The following is a 21,751-nucleotide window of genomic DNA, read 5'->3' on the forward strand; positions in this document are numbered from 1 at the left end:
AAGTCACAAGCCCTAAGCATTGGGAATATGTTGCCTAGTAGATAAAACAGCACTACTGCTGTTTTCCTCGTATTTGTAGACTTCCTTTCTCTTAAGGACTCTTTGGGGTCTCAAGAGAACTTCCTCTCCCCCTATGTATAGGAAAATGGTCTGTTCCACTACAGACTTAGTTCAAAAATAACTATAATAAATAGCAAGGAGTAACTTAAAAGGCTGTTCTCTTATAGGAATTGGGCTACTATGTTAAATGCCATTACTCTGTTATTTATTTAAGCAGAGAAGATAGTTGCATTTTTAAAAATTACTATCGAAGTAATATATATGAATTTTAGAGAATTTGGAAAATGCAGAAACACATTTTTTAAATTATCCATAATTCAAACCACATTCCTTACGTATCACTGTCGACAGTAGGACATAGTTTATTTTAGTCTTTTACACAGGGACATACACATACACATACACATTTTATAATATTAAAACCATATCTATACACAATTGCGTATCCTGTTTTTTCACTTAGATTAATATCACAGTTATTTTATGTCATTACATTTTTCTGTGAAAATAGCATTTTTTTTTTTTTAAAGATTTTATTTTTTCCGTTTTCTCCCCAAAGCCCCCCGGTACATAGTTGTGTATTCTTCGTTGTGGGTTCTTCTAGTTGTGGCATGTGGGACGCTGCCTCAGCATGGTCTGATGAGCGGTGCCATGTCCACGCCCAGGATTCGAACCAACGAAACACTGGGCCGCCTGCAGCGGAGCGCGCAAACTTAACCACTCGGCCACGGGGCCAGCCCCTGAAAATAGCATTTTTATCGGTTGCATTAGAGTCTGCCATATGGATCTACTGTCATTCAATTGCTCTCCAATGTTGGAAATTTCTATTTCTATTATAAAGGTATACATAATAAAGATATAATGCTGTTGGAGATTGACTCTTGTCCTCCACACAGCTTCCTGTCTTCTAAAGAGGCTGTTGGCATTCTCATCCTCTGCTTGGGGAGTGGACAGGAAGTGGGGGCAGGATGGAAGTGGTTACTCTATGTGTTGGCTCCTTTCACCCAGTCTTCTTACAGTCCAATCTCCCCAAGTCAGGCCAAGAAAACAGCTGCCAACTGAGTGGTAGATTCCTGGAATTGCTGCCACTGTCCTGGAAGTCCCAGCCAGCTGCAGAAGCCAGGAGAATCACCATCAATATTTCGGTTGAGTGGACAACCCCTACCAGCTGGTGCCAAACCAGAGCCATCCCATGAGGGGTTTGGACAGCACAGCTAGACCCTCAGAACTCCCAGATGGCAAGCTGTACTGCATCATGTCAACAGCTTCCCTCCCAAAAGTAACTCACATGTCCCAATTGAATTCTTGGATCCCATTTATTGCATTTTGCCTGGGTTTGACTGAATATACACTTTAATAGTGGTCTTCCAAAATCACCCCATTTTGAACGGCAAGGCTCTGGATGACACTACAAAAGATTGAATGGAATTGTCCCAAATCATGCTCTGATCTCCTCAGAGAACAATGAAAAGCATAATAGCTTCCAAAAGCACTAAGGAAGTTATTGAATTCCTCTTCTCAAGGAAGAATTCTTCTTGGAATCATTCAATTGAGGAAGTTCTTTTTTGATGAAAATGGTAATAAAATAAAGAATCAGAGCATCCACCCTATTTCAACCCCCATGTCTGGTATTGTATACCTCAGTCAACATAACACGTTTACCATGCTCTTCTAGAATAGTAAATAATGTTGGTTACAATAAAAGAAAGTAAGAAACAACAGAACAGCATCAGAAACAAGTCAGTATTGGGAGCCTTTCAATCTTCCTGACATTTCCTTCTCTCTTCGTAGTTAACTTGGCTGCTGGAGCCTTTCTTGCAGCTGTGATGGCCTTGGCACCTGGATGAACAGCCCAACAGGCCAAATGCAAAGGGGTAGGAGCAGCGTTCTCCTTGATTGACACGACCACATGCCCATCCTGAGATCGAACTTCCTTGCTCTTCTTTCTCAGGCCATGCCTCTGGTTAAGATCATTGTTGAATGCTGGTGGTTGGGAAGCTTCAATCCTGGACAACATGAGCAGCCTGAATAAGGTGCTGAACCAAGGACATATGCATTGTTCCCTTATCACACAAACTCCAAAGGAAAACAGTGATCAAATTGCTAGGTTGCTAAATCCACGTAGTATCTAACTCTCAAGTTTCAACGCTATGTCTAACCTAACCTAATTTCTCAGTAAATATATCTGAATGGAACATTGCACAAACATTTCCTGGGGGTGGAATTTTTACATGTAACTTTGCTGTGAGAGATGAAAATTTCCTTTTCATTTATTCACCAAAACTTTGCCATAGTGCTACGGAAAGGGAATATGTTAGGTTCACAGGGAGGATACAGAGTGAGCACCACATGGACTCTGGCTTCAAAGAATTTATTGTCTCTCAACAAGTCAGGAAATCACATTTCTCTTGATCTCAGTTGTCTAGTGGATATAATTTGAGAACTGGATTAGGTACTTTCTGAGGTCATTTCTGTGACTCTCAAATTCCTGTATCACACACCCCCTCTGCAGAGTACAAAGTTAATGTGAAAGGTCATTGGCAAAATCAATAAATGACCTATTTATGAATGGCGTGATATTAAATGCCATTCAAAGCAAGTTAAATCACCGAAAATCCTGTCCCTTTACAATACTGTATTATATATTGGAAAGTTGCTAAGAAAGTAAATCTTAGATGTTCTTATCACACACACAGTAATTATGTGTGATGGAGATGTTAACTAACCTTACTGTGGTAATCATTTCACAACATACACATGTATCAAATCCTCAAATTGTACACCTTAAAGTTACCCAATGTTACAAGTCAATTATATCTTAATAAAGCTGGAAAAAAATTTCTGTCTTTTAAAAGTTACAAGTCTCCTCACTACTCTCTGAAAATACCACATGATTTTTCCTTTCCATGCCTATGCCCCTATCTGCCCCTAACAGGGGTGACACCTTGTGTACCCAACCATAGCTTGCCACCCTTTCACTTAAAACCTCACCTGACAGTGCCCACAGGTAGCCATCTCCCTTTCCTGTAGGCTCATTCAACACTTTGTGGTCACTAAATTCAGTTTTTTAGCAGTCAGAGCAAGACCATTGTCTTGCATTATTAATATACAATTAAGTACAATAGAGCTGTTATGAAACAAAAGTGCTATGGAAGCACTGAGGTGAGTGGATTCATTTCAACTAGGAGGATGGTGAAAGCAACAGAGAAGAGACAATATTTGAGCACAATGGTTTTCAAGGGCTTGATAAAGGGGTTTATGTGGAGTGGTGCTGAGACGCAATAATCAATGATGATTCTAAGCTTTCAAGCTTGGATCAATGAAAATTTGTTAAATAAATGAACTTCTAGCCGGGGTAGCTGACTGATATGAATGCCATTCCCAATAGAATAGAAAAATGAAGCAACACGTGGGATGGAGGAAGATGCTGAACTTGGTTGTAGACACCTTTTGAGATCCCTGTGGACAACTGAAGTCAAAATGTTCCACCAGGCCCTTCTCTGGAATTAGGGGAGAATTTACGGGCTATCTGCAAATATTTACATTTTATCTTGTATGTGTTTAGTGCTGTATGATTACAAAGGGCTTTTCATAGCCATTGTCCAGTGTTGATTTTGATTCCAATAAACATCCTATAAAGTAGGTAGGGCAGAATTATCTAACCAGGCCCAGAGTAATCCCTAAAGTGACATCTGTGTCTGATTATCCCCAGTGTTAACGCGAAGAACCTGAGGCTCAGAGACGTTCACTGATTTGCTGGAATAAGTGGGGGAACTGCACTGGCCCATGTCTTCTTACTACAAATTTGGGTGGTTTTTTTTAACCACTAAGAGTGGTGATGGTTGACGCTGGGGGAACACACATCATTTTGGACAATAGTATGAAGCAAGAGGGAAAGGACTACAAGAGGACTTTGGGGCAACTCCCTATGTTTAAAGAACAGTTAAAGAAAAAGGAGGAGCTAATGAAGGCGACCACATGACCCATCACTCCCCACCCCCATGAGACTCGAGCTCCTGAAGGGAAAGGGTCTGTCACGCTTTGTCTCCCTGACAGAACCATGCAGATGACCAAGCACGTAGTAGGTATCCACACAGTAGGTATTTGAGTGGAGTAATAAAGACAATAGATAGCGTGCTTGCCCAGTGGGCTGGCTCAGGGTATGTACCTAGAACGGGCTGATGATTACTGAGGAAGAAATAGCCACAGCAGGTATTTAGACCTACGTGGAAGGGTAGCTGACTGAGGTGCGTCAGGTATTCCCAGCGTTAAGAAGGGCTGATTTAGGGATGTAAAGAACAACTTGGAGGATTTGAAGTAGAAGGTGCAATTTTGGGCATGATCGTCCTGGCCAAACCAAGGGCTCTCGATGAGGAACGCAGGGTCCTGTCCGGGGAGGGTTTTGGTGGTGTTAGCAATAGACAGCCCAGGCGTTAGGTGGGAGTGTCCCTTCTGCATGACTCCGAGAGTGTGGGGAGGCCCAAATCCAGGGTCCGAAGGGCCCGATGGTTAAAGGCACAAAGGGATTAAGGAGTTCATTTCAGCGCCACTTCGGGGGGCGGCCAACGATGCGCCCAGGTCCCTTCCCTCGGTGCCAGGGAAGCCCCGGTCTCCATGTGGCATTTCAGGTCTCCTGACTTTGGCAGGGCAAGCGGCCCCTCTCCTCCGATCTCCCCACTCCCCCCATCCTTCCCTCTTTTCTTCCTGGGGAGCAGGAGGGGCTGCCTCGCGGGCGTCCTCCGCGGGCCGGGAGCGGACGGCCGGAGCTCGCCCGCGCACACAGGGGGCGGCCGGGCCGCCGCGGAGACCGCGCGGGAGCCGAAGCGCAAGGGCGCAGCTTAACGGTCCCGCGGCCGCGGCCGCGCCCCGCGCCCCGCCTGGCGGCGCCGCAGCTGCCCGCCCGCCCCCTGCGTCATGACGCCGGCGCCCAACGCGGAAGCCGCTCGCGGCCGCCCGGTCCAGCCGCGGGCTGAGCGCCGAGCCGCGGAGGCGCGGGATCCGGCCGGGGCGCGAGCCGAGCGCAGCTTCCCTCCCCTGCCAGCCGGCCGGGCGAAGCGGGCCGAGCGGGGCCGAGCGGGGCCGAGCGCGCCGGGGGTCGGAGGAGGGCACGGCGCGCCGGGGCTGCCGCCGGGGGGATGCGGCTGCCTCCCCGGGCCGGCGTGTAGAGAGGGCGGGTCCCCGGCCTCGGGAGCGCGGCGGTGGAGGGGACAGGCGGCGGCCATGGCGACCCCCAGCAACCTGGGGTCTTCCGTCCTGGCGAGCAAGACGAAGACCAAGAAGAAGCACTTCGTAGCGCAGAAAGTGAAGCTCTTTCGGGCCAGCGATCCGCTGCTCAGCGTCCTGATGTGGGGGGTAAACCACTCGGTAAGGGCTCGGGCTGCGGCGCGCAGTCCCTTTCCTCCTCCTCCTCCTCTTCCTCCTCGCTCCCCTCCTCCTCCTGCTGCAGCTGCTGCGGGGCGGGGAGCGCGAGCGGGGCCCCAGCTCTCCGGCTGCTCCCCCTCCAGGGCTGCCCGTCCGCCGCGGCGTCTCCGTGCCCCCAGCCCCGCGGCGCGCGCCAGCCCCTCCGGGCCACCCGGGCGCCACTTAGACCCCCTTGGGATCTAGGACCGCGTGCAGGACGAAGGGTTCCATCTGCATTTGAGCCCTGCGGCCAGTGCCGCCCCCCGGCCGGCCGCCCGCGGTCTGTCCCCGCAGCCCCGGAACTGGGAAGTTTGTGCGGGGCGCGGCTACGCCTGGGCTGTCAGCCCTGGTGGGGGCTGCTGGGGTCAGTGTCCTGGCGATCGCTCCGTTCTGCTGGGGGCGGCTGGGCGGCCCGGTCCTCCGCCGACGGGCAGGTGTACCTGTCCGAGGCTAGGAGGGTCCGGAGCCTCCCCGAGGGGGAACGGATGAGAATAGTGGAGATCGGGGAGATTGGGGCAGCAGCTTTGGTGCTTAGGTCCTTTTTTCCTTTAAAGGCGATATTATTGGACACAAGGAATCTTTTTGGCAAAGAAAAAGCCAGTGTAAACATGGCACTGGTGTTCAGCATCTTCCTCTGCTCCTCTCCCGCATCACCCTGCCGCTGTGCCGGCTGAGGAGCCGCTTGGCGGGGAGTCTTCCTCCCCACACCACCTCCCCCACCCTGGGGAGCCAGGCCGAAGTCACCGACTGCGGAAGGGCGGCCGGGGGGATGATAGCAGGAGGAGGGTCTCAGCTGGCGCGCATAGGAGGGTCTTGAGTTGGCTGCACCCGTTTGGGGAGTTTGTTGTAAAGGCTGGAGGAGAACGCTTGGAAAGGTTAGCTTAACGCCCAGCCAGAGGTGGTGGAAGATGCGCCGCTGCGGGCTCTGCGGACTGCGGTTTGAGGGTCTGAAAAAGCCTCCTGCTGATCTTACAGCGAGAAACTCCTGCAGTTTTAATCTCCTTGGGATCAGGAAACATGATAGGAGCTCTTGGCTGAGCCATGAAAGTTTAAATGAGCCTGTGAATTTTGACCATGACCTTACCCACTGCAGTCAGTTGGCATCTGAGGAAAAGTGTAAGCTTACTTTCCCTACTGTCGATTTCAGTGCATGTCTGTGTTCTTTGGAGCATAATAGAAGTGACAGAAAACCATGCTGGCTTCTTAAAGAACAGTCTCAGTTTAATGAAGGTATTTAAAATGGCTCAAAAGCATCGTATTTGTGTTTTTCTTCCCCTGGCTGAGCTGGGGAAAAAGATGAAACAGTACCAGGGTTGACTGTGTTTGTATGCAGGGACTGTTTTTAAGCAGGTTGAGAAACGATTATTTCTATCAGCCTAATGCCTGATCTGTTTAAGTTCATTTTAACTTCCTGACAACTTCTTTAGCCAATTAGGAATGTAAGTTTTTATAACAGCATACATTACTGCACCAAAACTGTCATAGGTTTTATTATAGTAAATAAAATGAATTTTTTCCTATGTAGTAAGTTGACAGTTTAGAGTTATGTCTATTTCTGTTAAGCTTTTTTATTATTTATGTTGTTAGTTTCCTTTTTTAAAAAAATTTATGTTCCGTGTTTGTGGGTGCTTTTATCTCCTTTGGAGTTCTGGTGTTTTGGTCAGGAGAATGTGTCTGAGTTTAATCTAGTAAAGTGGCATCAACAATATGCTGCTGAAAAAGTGTGCCCTCTGGGAATGAGTCAGAATTCCAAAGAAAATTTTGTAATTGTGGGTGTTTTACTGTAACCACCTAAGTTGCTACATTATATTTGAATTGCTACATTTGCTTAGACTTCCTTGCTAATTGGAAATATTTTAAAACTGCTTAAGGCTTGTAAAAATAATGTATAATTTGTAGATAGTGAATTTCATGTTATTTTCTTTTGCCTTCAAGAAAAGTTAGCAATTCTAAATATCGTCATCATCTAGAGGAGTCAAGTTTCCATAGTATGTAATGTAGCCATGTTATTCATTCCTGAAATATATATTGGGGACATAGTGCCAGCCACTGTGCAAAAGATTCCTAAAAATGCCCCTTATATTTTCGTCCCAGATATCTTTATTTTGAGGGCTCTGAGTTGACATAACAAAGCGATTTCACAGCCGCCTTTTTCAAAATGTTTATTTTCTTTCTTATTTTTGACAAAAAGAAAGGGAAGTGTATATAAAGATGAAATCTAAGCACTTAGTGCCGTGTATTTCTGATTGATTTCATTTTAGGTGACAAAGTCTGATATTAGATAAATGTTTTTATACGACCTGTGTGCACCAAAGTTTATAGTATAATGAGAATAAATATGTCAGCATTGTTAAGAAGGAGCAAGCATAGTGTTGTATATGAATGGGGACATTTGAGAGAACATAGCAGAGAAGGAACAGGTCATTCAAATCCGAGTCTTTCTCTACATTTCTAATGTGATCAAAATTAACAGGAAAAGATTTGTCATAAATAAAGCGATTTCATGCTTTTAAAATTCATTTGGGTTTGTCTTAAGGACAATTAGAAATAACCATACATTTGGAACACTAAGGGGAACTGCGTATTTATTTTACCACGTAGGCATCTTAAAAGGGGATTGGGGATTTTCTGCATACTATGGTCAAAAGCTCATTGGATCTGTGTTCTAATTCTTTCTCTAATTTTGTTGACCTTAGGCATGTTAACTAGTTTTTGCATCAGTGTTTGCATCTGTGAAAGAAAATAATTGGACTGGATGTTTTCCAAGTTTTTTTCTACCTTCAAGATTCAACTATTTTTATAGTCTTCCGGGTTCATAGCATTATATTAGGATCCATAGACTAGGAATAGTAATAGTATAGAACAAACGTTACATATATATATAATAGTATACAACAATAATAGTATTACAATAGTATAAACAATAGTCTATAACAATAAAATAGTATATAACAAAAGTTGCACCTTGCAAATGCATCAGCGTTCAGGGAATTTCATGGCCGTGACCAGAAGGAAGGAAATCTGATTTTAAGGGCTGTGTGAACTAAGAGTTTGTCGGATTGATTGTAGTTGGGCTGCATTGCAGTGTATTAAGTCAAAGTCTTTTTGATTAAAATGTAAAAATTGCTATTAAGGTGGAAATTTTCAAGTCCATTGTGGTGATAATTCTCAAAGACAAGAGTAAGCCTGACTTCGTGTGGTTAATTTGCTGTCGCTGCTTTCTAACTTAAAATACCCACCAGTGAATGGATCACTGCCAATTTTTATTTTAAGTATTTTAAGCAGAGAATCTAATTGAATACATAAAGGGAAAGACGACTTAAGAAGGCAATTTTGTCTTGTTGCATTTGGAATTACACTAAAAATGATCAGGCAGCTAGCTTCTTAAAATTGTATTTTAATAGTGTGTGGCGCATGTAGAATGATAGGAGCCAAGACTTGTTTTAAATAGCGATTTAGAAGATCTTTATGCAGAGTGAAATGTGAGCCTTCTAGAAATTAGTGTTTAAAAACCTCTTTAAGTATCTAGAGGAAGACATCATCTGTATAGAAAAAATTTAAAGAACATAAAACTTGTTTAAAGTAAATATAGTATTTAAGAGTAGCCATTATTAATGTTAAAGTCTTTTGGTCGCAAGCCGTAGAAACACAGATAAGCTGAGGCAAAAATTTAAAATAGCAGGAGGGTTCTGGAGGTCCATCACTGTGGAAGGAAGAATTAGTAACCAAACCAGGAGAAGACCAGGAATAGGGCTGGGCTTCCAGAACAATTGGAAGCAGGTGATTGGGTGCTGTTGGGATTTTTCTGTCTGCTTTGGCTTTCTTCTTGTTCATAGCTGACTGGTTTCCTGCACAGGCCAGGGAACTAATAGTTTCTGAATTTCACATTTTGTAATTTCTGCCCCCTAAAAGGGACTTTGTGTCTTCGATTCAGTTGTTAAATTCCCGTGGAGGGATTCCTCTGGGTCTGGCTCCGGTGCATCATGGCCTCCCCTTGGACTAAGCAGTTATCGAAAGGTGGCAGCTCCTACCTGTTGGAGTTGGGGGAGGAACAGTCCCCCAAAGAAGGGAGAGGGCCCTGCCAGGCTGTCAGGCGGGCATCTGTCTTGGTAATGGAGCTGGGATGTGTATTTTGGTGTCTGCCAGCCGAGTTTTGACGAATATGCGGTTTTCTGGGTAGAGCACCCATAGCTTTTGTTACATTCTTGGCAAGGTCCGGGAAATGAAATAAGCAAATTGTATACTGGGCAAATAATGATGTCTTTTAGGTTTGTGGGTTTACATTTGGGCTCTGAAAAAGATAAGGAAACTAGGTTTAAAAATGAAATGAATGACCATGAAATATTGACCGAATGGAATATAATGAGGCAGTTAAATTAAAATAATAATTAGCTAGACATTGAATGGAACCCAACTAATCATTCACTCCAGAGCTAGTCTCACACTATTTTTTTTCTTCCTTTTACTTTTTAGTGGAAAGAAGAATGCCAAGCAGACATACACGAAGTTTATTAGAGAAAGCATTGTATACCCCCTCGAATTTGGGATGATCCTGAGAACAGAATACGCTTTCTTGTCCATGTCTTCTCAGATACCTTAGAGTGGATTGAGTGTTCAGAATGACACACAGGGCAGGGCAACGATTCCCCTTTTTACGGCAGGATTGTCTGCTATGCCTTTCGAAAGATTTTCAGCAAGAATTGTAATAAACAAGCAAAATCTACGTTAATTGATTAGAAAATGCAGTCAACCAGAGTAGTTAATTCTGCCCAACATACCCTTTGAAATAGAAATTTGGGGATGTAAGGAGATTTGTGCAATTTGGCAGAATGGTTTGTGGTCAGATTAGGTGTAAATCCTGCCTCCATCCTTGATTGGCTCTAAGAGCCACTGACAACTACTTGAGCCTCAATTTACACATTCTTAAATGGAGATGATGATGATTACCTCACAGGATTATTTTGAGGGTTAAGTAAGATAATGTATTTACAGCCTAGCACTGTAATTAGCATATAATAAGGATTCAGTAGTTGATGCCTAAAAATGATCAAATTCAGATGTAATTAGGCTAGTAGCATATTAATAAGCACTAGACAACTGCTTCTCAAAATTTAGTGTGTATATGAATCACTTGGGGACATTTAAAAAATGCAGATTCTGGCTCAGCAGGTCTGGGCTGAGTCCTGAGATTCTGCATTTATCACGCTCTTAGCTGATGTTGACACTGCTGGTCCATGGGCTACACTTTGAGTAGCAAAAAAGTAGAAGGAACATCGTTAAAAATAAAGAGAAATGTTCAGGATCTGTCCCCTGACTGTGTATGATGAATCCTGGGAAGAATAGTGACCTGTGATAGAGTTAGAAAAGTTAGGAGAAGGAACTGTGTGTTGGAAACCAGTAAATTTTTTTAAATTTAAGAAATGTTGAATTGTGAGTAATGGTGATGGATAGTTTAGTGACAGTGCCCACCTGTGGGGTGTTGGAAGGCGGGATTAGAGCTCAGGAGCAAGTTTAGGGCTGGGACGGAGAATCGAGAATTGTCCACGCAGGACTGGTAGGTGAAGCCATGGGGGTAAAATAGGTCTCTGAGGGAAAAGTTGAAACGTTGGGGACACTTACTTGGTTTTGAGGAAAGGACAGAGGTAGAAGAAACAGGAAGCAAGAGAAAACTCAACAAGAAGGCCAGCAGAATTAGGTGCCCCAGAGATTATGACGTTCGTGGATGTACTTTTCAAGAGTGGTTGATTGAGGGGTGTGTGTGTGTGTGTGTGTGTGTGTGTGTGTGTGCGCGCGCGCGCGCGCATGCATGTACGCGTGCGCTTAAAGATTGAAGGAGCTAATGAGCGGAAGTAGAGGCAGCGTCTCTTTTTAGAAGGTTAGAAGTAGAAGGAAGATGAAAGATGCCGTTTTATTTAGGAATACCTAGCTATTTTCCTTGACTCCATCTCTTCCTTATCATTCTCACCTCTGCCAATCCTAACCAGATTTATTTCTCTCTTTCTTGGGCTGTTAAAAAAAAAAAAAATACCTCCCAGCTTATTTCACTGTATCTTCTTTTATTCACATTTCCTTTTTGTCGTGGACCTCTATGACAGTCCGTTGATATTGCTCTTGAAGGAATAAATGAAAATACGTAGGCTACATCCTACCAAGTTCCCAGATGCCCTGAATTCTATCCAGGGACCAGTTAGGGGTTTGCGGAACCTAGTTAAGAACCCTTGCAAGAGTAAATTGGGGGTGGTATAGGGTGGGAAATGGGGGAGAGCGGCAGCAGCCAGGAATAGTAGTACATAGGCGCGTGTGTAGGTTGAATGAATTACCTAGTGAGATCGCAGTAGCTGGCACTGGTTGTCTAGTGGTTAAGATTCCAGCTCTCACCCTTGCAGCCCAGGTTTCTTTCCATGTCAGGGAACCACACCACCAGTCTCTCCGTGTCATACTGTGGTGGCTGCATGTCGCTGTGATGCGGAAGGCTCTGCCGCCAGTATATCAGATACCAGCAGGTTCAACCATGTGGACAGGTTTCAGCGGAGCTGACAGACTAGGAAGAAGGACATGGCCACCCACTTCTGAAAAAATTGGCCATGAAAACCAAATAGCCCCGGAGCATTGTCTGATACAGGGCGGGACGCTGAGAGCATGGGGCAAGACTGGGCAGAGCGGTCTGGGCCAGGCCTGGGAGTTATTCCTTTCTTTCCGTCATCCCTTTCCTTAGTCTTAAAAGCTATACTTTGGCAGAGTATTAATGTTGAGAGAAAACTATTTTCCCTTTACAGAAAGAAAATCAGTGCTTATATTCAAAGCATGTAGGAAAAGGGTATGAAATTTATTCATAAAAAGTGTTGCAGGGAGTTTTAAAACAGTAACCTACCTAAAAATAAGCCTTTACATTCAAAGTAAGCCTCTCTTGTTTTTCACCCGGCCACAGTGGTTAAGAGCTTGGGGTCTGGTGCCACACTGGTTGGTTGGCTGTATGACCTTGAGCAACCCATGTAACTTCTCTTTCTCAGTTCCTTCTTTATAAAAGGAGGTAATAATAGTACCTATTACAGAGGTTTGGTATGTGGATTAAATAAATTGGTACTTGTAAGATGCCCAAAGAATTACTGGCATGTAGTAAGTTCTTCATAAATATTAGCTGTCATTATTATTTTGAAAAAAGTATTTTAAATGATAAAACAAGAAAAATTATTAGAGTGCATGTTAAATTAATTGTTGCATTATCCTGGTTCATAGATGTAAAGTCACCATTGCACTTGACATCCTTGTGCATCTTTGAGTTATGAATTAGTCATTTTAGAGTTATCTTTGTGCCCTTGCTGTAATTTCTATATCTATTTTGTCATCATGTTCTCTCTTGTGTCTCTAACGCATCCACTACTAATCAGGTTGTTTGAGGTATCAAAACTTAATTCAGATTTATTGGTTGCAAGTTATGTCAGCTGTCGATTTGATATTTTACCTTTTTTTTTTTTTTAAAAAAGTAACAGACACTGTGCAAGATGCTTGGCATGCAAAATAAGTATATGGTGGACCCTGCCCTCAAATTGCTTTTAGTGCAGGAGAAACAGATATATGCATAAACATATATATATATATAAAACTATATATATATAAGTAGAGTATCAGGAATGGTGGGAGTGGAGGGTCTTAAATAGGGTGTAAACCTTATGAAGAAGACCTTTGAGTAGGGGGGTGAAGGAGATGAAGGGGTTGGACATGAGGATATGTGGAGGAAGCACATTTTAGGCAGAAGGAACAGCTGGTGCAAAGTCCCTGAGGCTGGTGCTGGCTTCGCATGCTTAGGAAATTGCAAGAAAGCCTGTGTGGCTGGAGCAGAGTGAGAAAGGGGGAAAGTGGCAGGAGATGGGGGCAGGGATGGGCTCATGATTACTTCTGCCCAGGACTCTTGGAGAAGAGTTAAAGAGGCACTGACATTGAGAGGGCTTTGAAGATGGAGTAGAATCTCCTGGCTGGAGAAGGCAAGGAAAGGCATATGTGGCCAGGGGGACCACACTGGGAAAAGAAAGCAGACCAAGTGGAGGATGGTGAGTGGTCCGGGATGGCTGTAGCCTAGCCTAGAGCCCTGCCACTCATTCAAGGTGTAATCCACAGAACAGTGGCATCAGTCATCACCCAGGAGCCTGTTAGAAATGCGGAGTCGTGGGCTTCTCTGCACCCCTTGTGGAGCAGAATGTGCGTTTTAACAGGCCAGGTGATTTGTAAGCACATTGCAGTTTGAGCAGCATTGGCTGGGCTAAATCTTTGGTTTCAAACCCTGGGCTTCCCTTGGCTTCATCCAGAGGAGCTGTAGTTCTTCTCGTCTTCCTTTTTTCTTTTTTTAAATTGGGAGCACTGAATACATACTGTGTATATAAAAGGGAAAATATGTACAGGGGAAAAAAGGTTGTAAACCAAGAAGATTGAAAACCACAGAGGTAAATGACGGGCAATGTTAGGAGGTCGTTGAAAAAGTAGTTTGAGGCCAGATTTTAAAGGGCTGAGTAGCTAATGTTTGCCAAAGAAAAACTTAGCAACAGCCCTGACAAGGGCCACTTTAAAATTTACCATAATTCTCATGGGATATTCAACCCTGAAATTTTACTGTTCCCCCGTTCTTTGAAACTATTTACCTTTTCTCTCTCCTTAAACTTCCCTCTTGTGTTTTGTCCCTTTGCCTTCCCCCACCTGATAACCTTTCATGCTTTAGAAAACATTGAACTAAGAGAAGCCATCAGCTTCCATTCTTCCCACCACCCAATCTCCTGACTTTTGGACAGCTGAATCCGTTCGCTGACGAACATGCTGGGGGGCTGTGTTGTCGTTTGGTGGCTACTAGTCACACATGGCTATGTAAATTTCATTTAATTAAAATTAAATCTTAAGAGTGAGTGGCTCACATCAGGTGCTCAGCAGCCACATGTGGGTAGTGGCTAGTGAATCAGAGAAGGTGGCTGTGGACTGTGGCCATCATCACGACACTTTTCTACTGGATGGCACTCGCTGTTCTGGGACCTCCCATCTTGAAAACAAACAGCCACAGCAACAAAAATCTCCTTTGGCATGACATCTCTCACCGTGGCGTCCACTGTTTCTCTATTCCTTTTTAGAGCAAAAGTTGACAAGCCTTGTCTATAGTCCTGTCTCCTGTGGTCCATAATTGCTGTCCCCTTCCTTACGTGCCACTCTCTCCATAGCTTACTCCCATCCAGCTTTCATCCTCGGCCCTCTGAGGAAGCTCGGAGCATCACCAGCGATGGTCATGTTTTCAAATCCAGGGGCTCTTTTTGGTCATTTCTCGTTTTCTTTCTGCCTCACGAACCACTCTTTACATACCTTATCAGGTTTCTCCTTTATCCAGTCTCTAAGTGTTGGAATGCTCCAGAACTCCGTCCCCGGTCTTCTATAACTCTGTGTATTTTATCTCCATGATCTTATTTAGTGTCATGGCTTTTGATACCATTTCATGCTGAGGATTGAGAAATTTCTGTCTTTAGCTCTGACTTCCCTGCCAGGCTCCATATTCAGTTTCTTACCAGATATCTTCACTTGAATACGTAATAGGCATCTCAGATGCGTCCCAAAGAGACCTCTTGCTTTCTTCCCCCCGCCTACTGTACCACCTCCTGTCATGCCCTAAACCAGTTTCTTCCTCATTTCGGTAAACGGACCACCATCTACCTGGGTGCGCAAGCCAAAAATCTAGAAACCAGCCTTGATTCCTCTCTTTTCACCACCACTCCCATTTCTGAGTCCTGAATCTGCATATTTCTCTCTTTCCATATAAATTCTCTTTCTCTAGAACACTGCAGTAGTCTCCAGATCTGCTTGTACTTACCCTTGCCCTGTTTCAATCCAAATTCTCTACAGCAGTGGCAGAATGATCTTTCTGAAATGTAAATGATGTCTTGTCACTTTTTCAGTGAAAACCTTCCAGAGGCTTCCTATGGCATTGCAGAATAAACCCAGACTCTTTTCTATGGCTTGCAAGGTGTTACTGTTTTGGCCCTGCTTCTCTCTTTGCCCTCATCCCTCGCTACTCTCTTCGTGACTTCTTCATTCCAGCCACGATGGTCTTTTCTGTTCCTTAAACAAGCCAAGCCCAGAGCAGCCACAGAGCTTCTGCATTTACTGTCCTCTTTGTCTGAAATATTCTTCTCTCAGGTCTTTGAATGGCTGGCCCTTGCTTGTCATTTTAGTCTCTCAGCTTGAAGGGTTGACTTCTACATGGCCTTGCTGACTTGCTCATCTAAAGGAGCCCCTCACTCTTGTATTACTTTTTTTCCTCTCTGTGACACTTAACACTATCCATAACCAAGTTGTTTACATGTTTGTTATTTGTCCCCCCAATCAGGATAAGTTCCACAGCAGCTGGGACTTATTTACTGCTTTATCCCCATGCCTAGAACAGTGCTTGTATGCAGTAGGCACCTAATAAATATTACTGAATGAATCTGGGACTCTAAACTGTGGGCCATTAGTGCTCAACTGGTGTACCGGGCAGGAGCTCTTCCGCATTGTGTTTTCATCAATGTGTAAAATTTATTTTTGCTATGATTGCGCACAGTACTTAGAGCATTTTGCTGAGCAAGTTGTGCAATGCATGTGAGAGTGGGGGAAAGCTTGCTGCGAGCTGGTGATAAGAGGTGTGGGGTAACCGCGTTAGCTCATGCCAGAGAGAGAGTGTATGTTTACAGCAGCCGACAAGAGCTTTGCCTTGTGAACAGAGCCGAGAAGGTTCAAAGAGTAAGCAGCGTCTCTCATAGAACGTCAGAATGTTGAAGGACCACCAAAGGATTTGTGTGAGGACCCTGAATGCATTTCTAAACAATCCGAGACATTGTCACATGGACGAGTGTGCTGCAGTGGTATTTCGGATTTATTCCATGTAGTTTGGGTCTTTTAATGTCTTCAGGTGTGCCTCTGAAAATTCCAGTATTCAGAAGTGTGCCATAAGTTCAATTTAAGATTCTTTAAACATTATGAGAATAGTCATAATCCCAATCTCCCACGTCTTTGTGGATATCTTTCTACTGTGTGATGTTTCAGCTGTTCTTATTCATGGTGCCTCGTTCCCATGTTTGCTTGGTTATTTTTGGCTGTGAGCGCTCATTTCTCTTGGACAATTATTTGGGGAGGATTCTTTAAGTCTTAAGGTGAAAGTATGTCCCTCCAGAGAGGGTTGTTTGTTTTGGTCAGGTGGCTAAGGGTGCTCCACACCCAAGCCCATCTTAAGCTAAACTCATAGCTTGGAGTTTGTTGGACCACATGGTGATAGAAATTTGGGCTGTGGTTCCCTGGGGGTCAAATGGGTTTATTTTTGGTTCGCTCTTACCTTGAGGGTGTGATCCTTTGGGGCCTCGCCTTAAAGAGAAGGGGTTTCCTATTGGATCCCCCCACCTTGGGTGGGCTCTGGGCTCTGACTTCTGTTCCTCTCAACCTGTGCGACCGTCAGAGCCCAAGTGGCTTCCATGGTTAGCTGACTGCTCTTCCATCCAGCTTTCACTTAGATTTTGGCAAGGTAACTCCTGCCTCTTCAACACTTTGATGCCTTTAAGATGTTTAAAAAATATTTTATTCAGGAGTTAGTTCTTTGCAGGGGCAGAGTTGATCTGAGCAACCTAGTAACAGAAATGGGAAATCAGCATCAAAGTTTCCTAAGAAAGAGAATGACGGGCAGTAAGCAAGGGAGTGACAAGTCAGAGTCCTGGGGTGTTGGGTGGTTCTGTGGCCACCCCAGGGATGGACCAGTGAGGGGCCTCGGTGAGACAGGAGGAGAGACTCTCAGGAAGCCTTTGCCGTCCCCTAGCTAAGAGGTGACCGGAGCCTAAACCAGGGCAGTGCAGTGAGATGAAGAGAAAGGGCGTGCCCGAGGAGTCGGGCAGGAGAGTCAGCTGGATTTGCTAACTGCGTGAGGGAATGGACAGCAAGGAGTGGAGAGTGACTGCAGGTTTTCTAGTTGGGGTACCTAAATGGCTTTCTCACCATCCATACTCTCCATTACATTATTGTTATCTTTTGGGCTATGAGCCAAAAAGGAGTCTGTGTTATCTGCACTTAACGTTACTAAGATGTGGAAATGATTATATTTCCACTTTCGAAGTTTTCACAAATGTTACAGTTTATAGATAAATCGAGCATTTGGTGGATAACTCAGCGTTTGATGTCCCAGATTGAAGTAGATTCCTGAGATGTGGTTTAATGGTCCAGCTGTAACTAGTACTTCATTTTGTAGAAAGTGTCATTTTCATATCTAAAGTTCTACCAATAGCCTATAATTGGTTTGGGTTTTTTAAGGTATTTTCTCTAAGGCCTTAGAGAAAGAAATATGAAAAAGAGTTTTTTTGCTTGTAAGGAATTTGCAGTCTTACAGGGAAGATAGGCATATAACTTTGTAAACGAGGTGGTAGATTGGTGAATTAACAGAAGTGCCTAGTTCAAGGTTTATTTGGTTGTAAATGACAGTCACACAGTTTGGATTAGCTAAAGGGGAAAATGGGGCGGGCAAGGAGCGTTATTGGGTAACTCATGGAACAGAAGGGCAGAAGCTCAGCTGAGCCACACATAGACCAGGATCCAGAGCAGCCCCTTCCTCACTTTCTCTCTAATCTTTGCATCACTTTTCATGAACCTTTTCTCTAAGAATATTGCCTTTTCTGCACTGTGCAAGTAGACCCCACACAGCTCCTAAGCTTATTTGCCCGCAGGTCCAGGTGCTTTCAGGTGGCAATTAACCACACAGCATCCTAATTTCAGATTTCTTAAGATTGAGAGAAAGGGGGAGACACAAAAAGAGTTGGCGACCCTCTGATCCAGCCACAGGAGCAGGGTCTCCTGTAGTGCAGGTTGGCTGCTGGGCGGCGCCTGAGTGGAGGGACAGTGACAGTTCGCAAGCCTTGGAGTCCTCCTGGGTGGGCACCCCTCCCCCCGGGTAGTATGCGCTGATACTATAGCAACAGAGGATTAATAAACTGCCCCGGGGGGGGGGGGGGGGAGTTAGTGCGATTTGAGTTAGATCCTGAAGATTGAATTGTAATTAACCTGGTGAAGACACTGGAGAAAACAGGCTGTAGGCTGAGTAAGGAGCATGCCCAGAAGCACAAAGGGTGGGTGGCAATTTCAGGGAACTACTGGACCTTTCTTCAGGTACCGTTGTTATCCGTACCATCTTCTGTTTTTATGGTTTTATTCGTTTCCATTACTTTTCACGTATTTTCATTGAGATTTCTTCTGTTTACATTAATTTCTTTAGGTTTGGTTGTTTAGGATTAGAATCGTATCTGCAAGTTGCTAGACACTTTAACATTCAGAGCTTAGTGTTATTTGTAATTGTAATAACCATCCTTTGCTTTTGTTTCTTCAACGTGGACTTCGAGGAAAGTCTTCCATATTAATCCCCCCAAGAATGACCTCTGTGGCCTGGCTTACCATATCACCTGCCCAAAGGTGTCCAGGAGGGCGGGGCATGGCGGCTGAAATCAGTCATGCCACCTGCACCACGGCAGGGGCTGCAGTGGCCAAAGACAGGCGTCCTTTTTGTAATTTGCCTGCACAGAGGAGGCTCATTTTCTGACGGGCACAGAGGTGCTCTGTGCACCAGCAGCTGCCCTACTTCGCCCTGCTTTTTCTCGGGTCGTGTGTCCGAAATTTCTCATGTCAAATCCCTAAGCGTTGGTCTCCTGGAGGAAGCTCTCAGGTGCTGTTGAGGCTGGCCAATAGGAAAGAAAGCAGGGTTTATAAAGTCCTCTTACAGATTTGAATCTGCTTTAGAAGATGAATCATTATGTGGTCTTTTCTGCTATATGCATGTTTCTATCGTGCAAATTAGCTTCTACAAGATTGGTAAATAGGAATGATGGCGTATGATGCAGACTAGTTTATACACAATTTTCCTTGAGCACATCACTGTTTGGCATATCCAGGTAACAGCAACTGGATGCAGATTACACTAACGCAGCGAAGGCAGCAGACCAGGTAGGACAACAGGAGCATGCATCTTGCCCACGCATCCTTGTTCTTCCTCCTGACTCAGGTGGCCAGGTGGTCTGTCTTCATGGTTCTCTCCAATCTTTGTGCATTTTGTTCTAGTCTGTATCTCTTGGAAGCTTCATTGTTCCTTACATTCTTTCCATTGAGTGATCTTCACAGTTGCATTTTTAAAGATAAAGTCCATTCTGTATTTAATTGGAATGAAACAATTTGGAAGACTGTTAGGTATATTTTTAGCATTTTATTTTTTCAGCGTTCTGGTGATTGAGTTCTGTGGGTTTTGAGTAGTCTGCCTAAAATCTGTTTTCGTCTGTATACAGAACTTAAAGTTTTTCAACAACGCATATATTGCATTAAAACAGAAACATTTGTATTTACGATTTATTTTGCATGACTGTATGCCCAGGCTGGGATTCTCCCACTCCTAAACAAATGTACCATCGTTGTCGTCGTTTTGTTTCCAGGAGTCACCAGGTGTAAATGTGATAGAAGGCTTGCTGACTGAGTCATCCACAGTCTTAAAAGTTTGAAGACACTGATCTGAACAAGCAGAAACTTCCTTTCTTTATGGGCGCTCTTGAGTTTGCTTAGTAACCTCCTCCTGCCTGACTGTGTTGCCCTCCACTCTCTCAGACTCCCAGGTGTCGGGTGTATTCCTGTATCTTTCACAAGTCAGCCCTGACTCCTTCTGTTTCCATGCTCCACATCCCGTCCCTCTGCTGCACATCAACTTCACCCTCTTGAAAATGTGCTCTAGCTTTCTTCTCTGCCCAGAAACCTGAGAAGGAACTTTTTTAACTGACCCCTCCCTCATAGAACCAGGACCTCAGCTTTTATTTCATTGGCACTTGGACCGTGTTTCTGCGTAGAAACAAGCAGCCAATTTACAAAAGAATGTTTGGAACACAACCCATTCATAAATTAGAATCTGCCTGCACGCAGATGAAAAGTTCAAAGGCTTTGTCCTAGAAAGAACTGTTCAGAAACAATTATGATAAATCCATGAGGTACTTATTATTATTATTATTATTATTTTTGGCACATTGAGCCAAACCAGGAGTACAGGAGTGAATTTAAGAGACGTTTTAAATGAGAAAAAAAAAAAGGTTAGGAGAAGCTAGTGTGTCCCTTTGCTTATTCCCTTTTCTTTTGCAGTTTTGGCAACAGATAATCACAAATTTAAAATACACTGATGAAGATTTGACCCAGGTTTGATCCAATTCCAGTAAAAGAAGAATCGATCCAGCCGATAGTGAATATTTTTATTTAGTGTTATAGAAAACTTCTTTCTTCTTAGCTTTATTTAGATGAACTGGAAACATTTATGGTTTTAGTGGAATTTAAGTTCTAAGTACTTATATATAATAAAATATGGTATATTTTCTGTATGAAAAACTTAAAAAGTATGGACAAATATAGTGAAGAATTACCATAATCATTCTATCCAGAAGCAACCAGTGTTAACGTTTTGCTGTGTATCTTTCCAGTATCTTTTTTTTTTAATCTCTTTGAGATTATATTGCCTGTATATTTCCTCATATCATTATGTATTTTTCACAGTGATGATTTTCAATGACTGCCTAATAGTCTGATGAAGTTTTACTACTCTGTGCATTGATTCCACTTTTTTGCTACCATTAAATAATGCTGTAATCAACATCTCCCTGTGCAAACTTTTCCCCATTTTGGATGATTTTCTTAGAATAGATTCCCCTGTCGGAGACTTACTTGGTCATAGGGTATGAATATGTTAAGACTCTTTGTACATGTTGCCAAGTTGATTTCAGAGAAGGCTGTACCAGTTTATAATCCCAGCAATGTGGGTGAGAGCTTCTTTACCACGTCTCCTTGCTTTGAGTATTTCTAAGCTGAACAGCAAAGATTGGAATAAAAAGATATGCTTTTCTTTACGTATATTTTTTACAGGATGCTTTTAACCCATTTAAAGCTCTGTTTAGAGGGATTTTAGGCAGTTCAACAAAAGAGGGGCGCATGTGGGCAGTGTGGGGGCATCCTGTCTCGGGAGTGGGACCAGCGCCATGCAGGCTCTCTGAGGACTCTGCCCTCTAAGGAAAGCTGCTTTCACCCAACCCACTTCTCGCAAAATTCTTCTTCCTTCTGAATCCTCAGGTTCTCTGAAACATAAAGCTTGGTAATTTTCTTTCTTTCTTTCTTTTAAAATAAAAGCAGCAAGGAGTTTTCCCTAAGTCTAGAGTCTGGAAGTTGGGGCTGAGATAGAGTTGGACAGTTGTGGTGTGGCTCAGTGGAAGGTGGTCATTTGTCAGGCAGAGAATACGTGGAT

General features: G+C 43.9%; 1 protein-coding gene across 2 annotated transcripts in view; it reads left to right on the top strand.

Annotated features, from left to right (window-relative positions):
- Nucleotides 1-4,974: 4,974 nt before the first annotated feature.
- Nucleotides 4,975-21,751, top strand: part of PIP4K2A (phosphatidylinositol-5-phosphate 4-kinase type 2 alpha) — a 166,947-nt gene continuing 150,170 nt past the window's right edge. The window contains exon 1 of one of the 2 annotated variants that reach the window (XM_008510558.2): nucleotides 4,975-5,424. In XM_008510558.2, coding sequence (XP_008508780.2) covers nucleotides 4,975-5,424 — 450 coding nt within the window. The remainder of the gene's footprint in view (nucleotides 5,425-21,751) is intronic. The other variant, XM_070601559.1, reaches the window with a different exon arrangement.

The sequence above is a fragment of the Equus przewalskii genome, chromosome 30, assembly GCF_037783145.1.
Source record: "Equus przewalskii isolate Varuska chromosome 30, EquPr2, whole genome shotgun sequence".
Classification (NCBI taxonomy): Eukaryota; Metazoa; Chordata; class Mammalia; order Perissodactyla; family Equidae; genus Equus; species Equus przewalskii.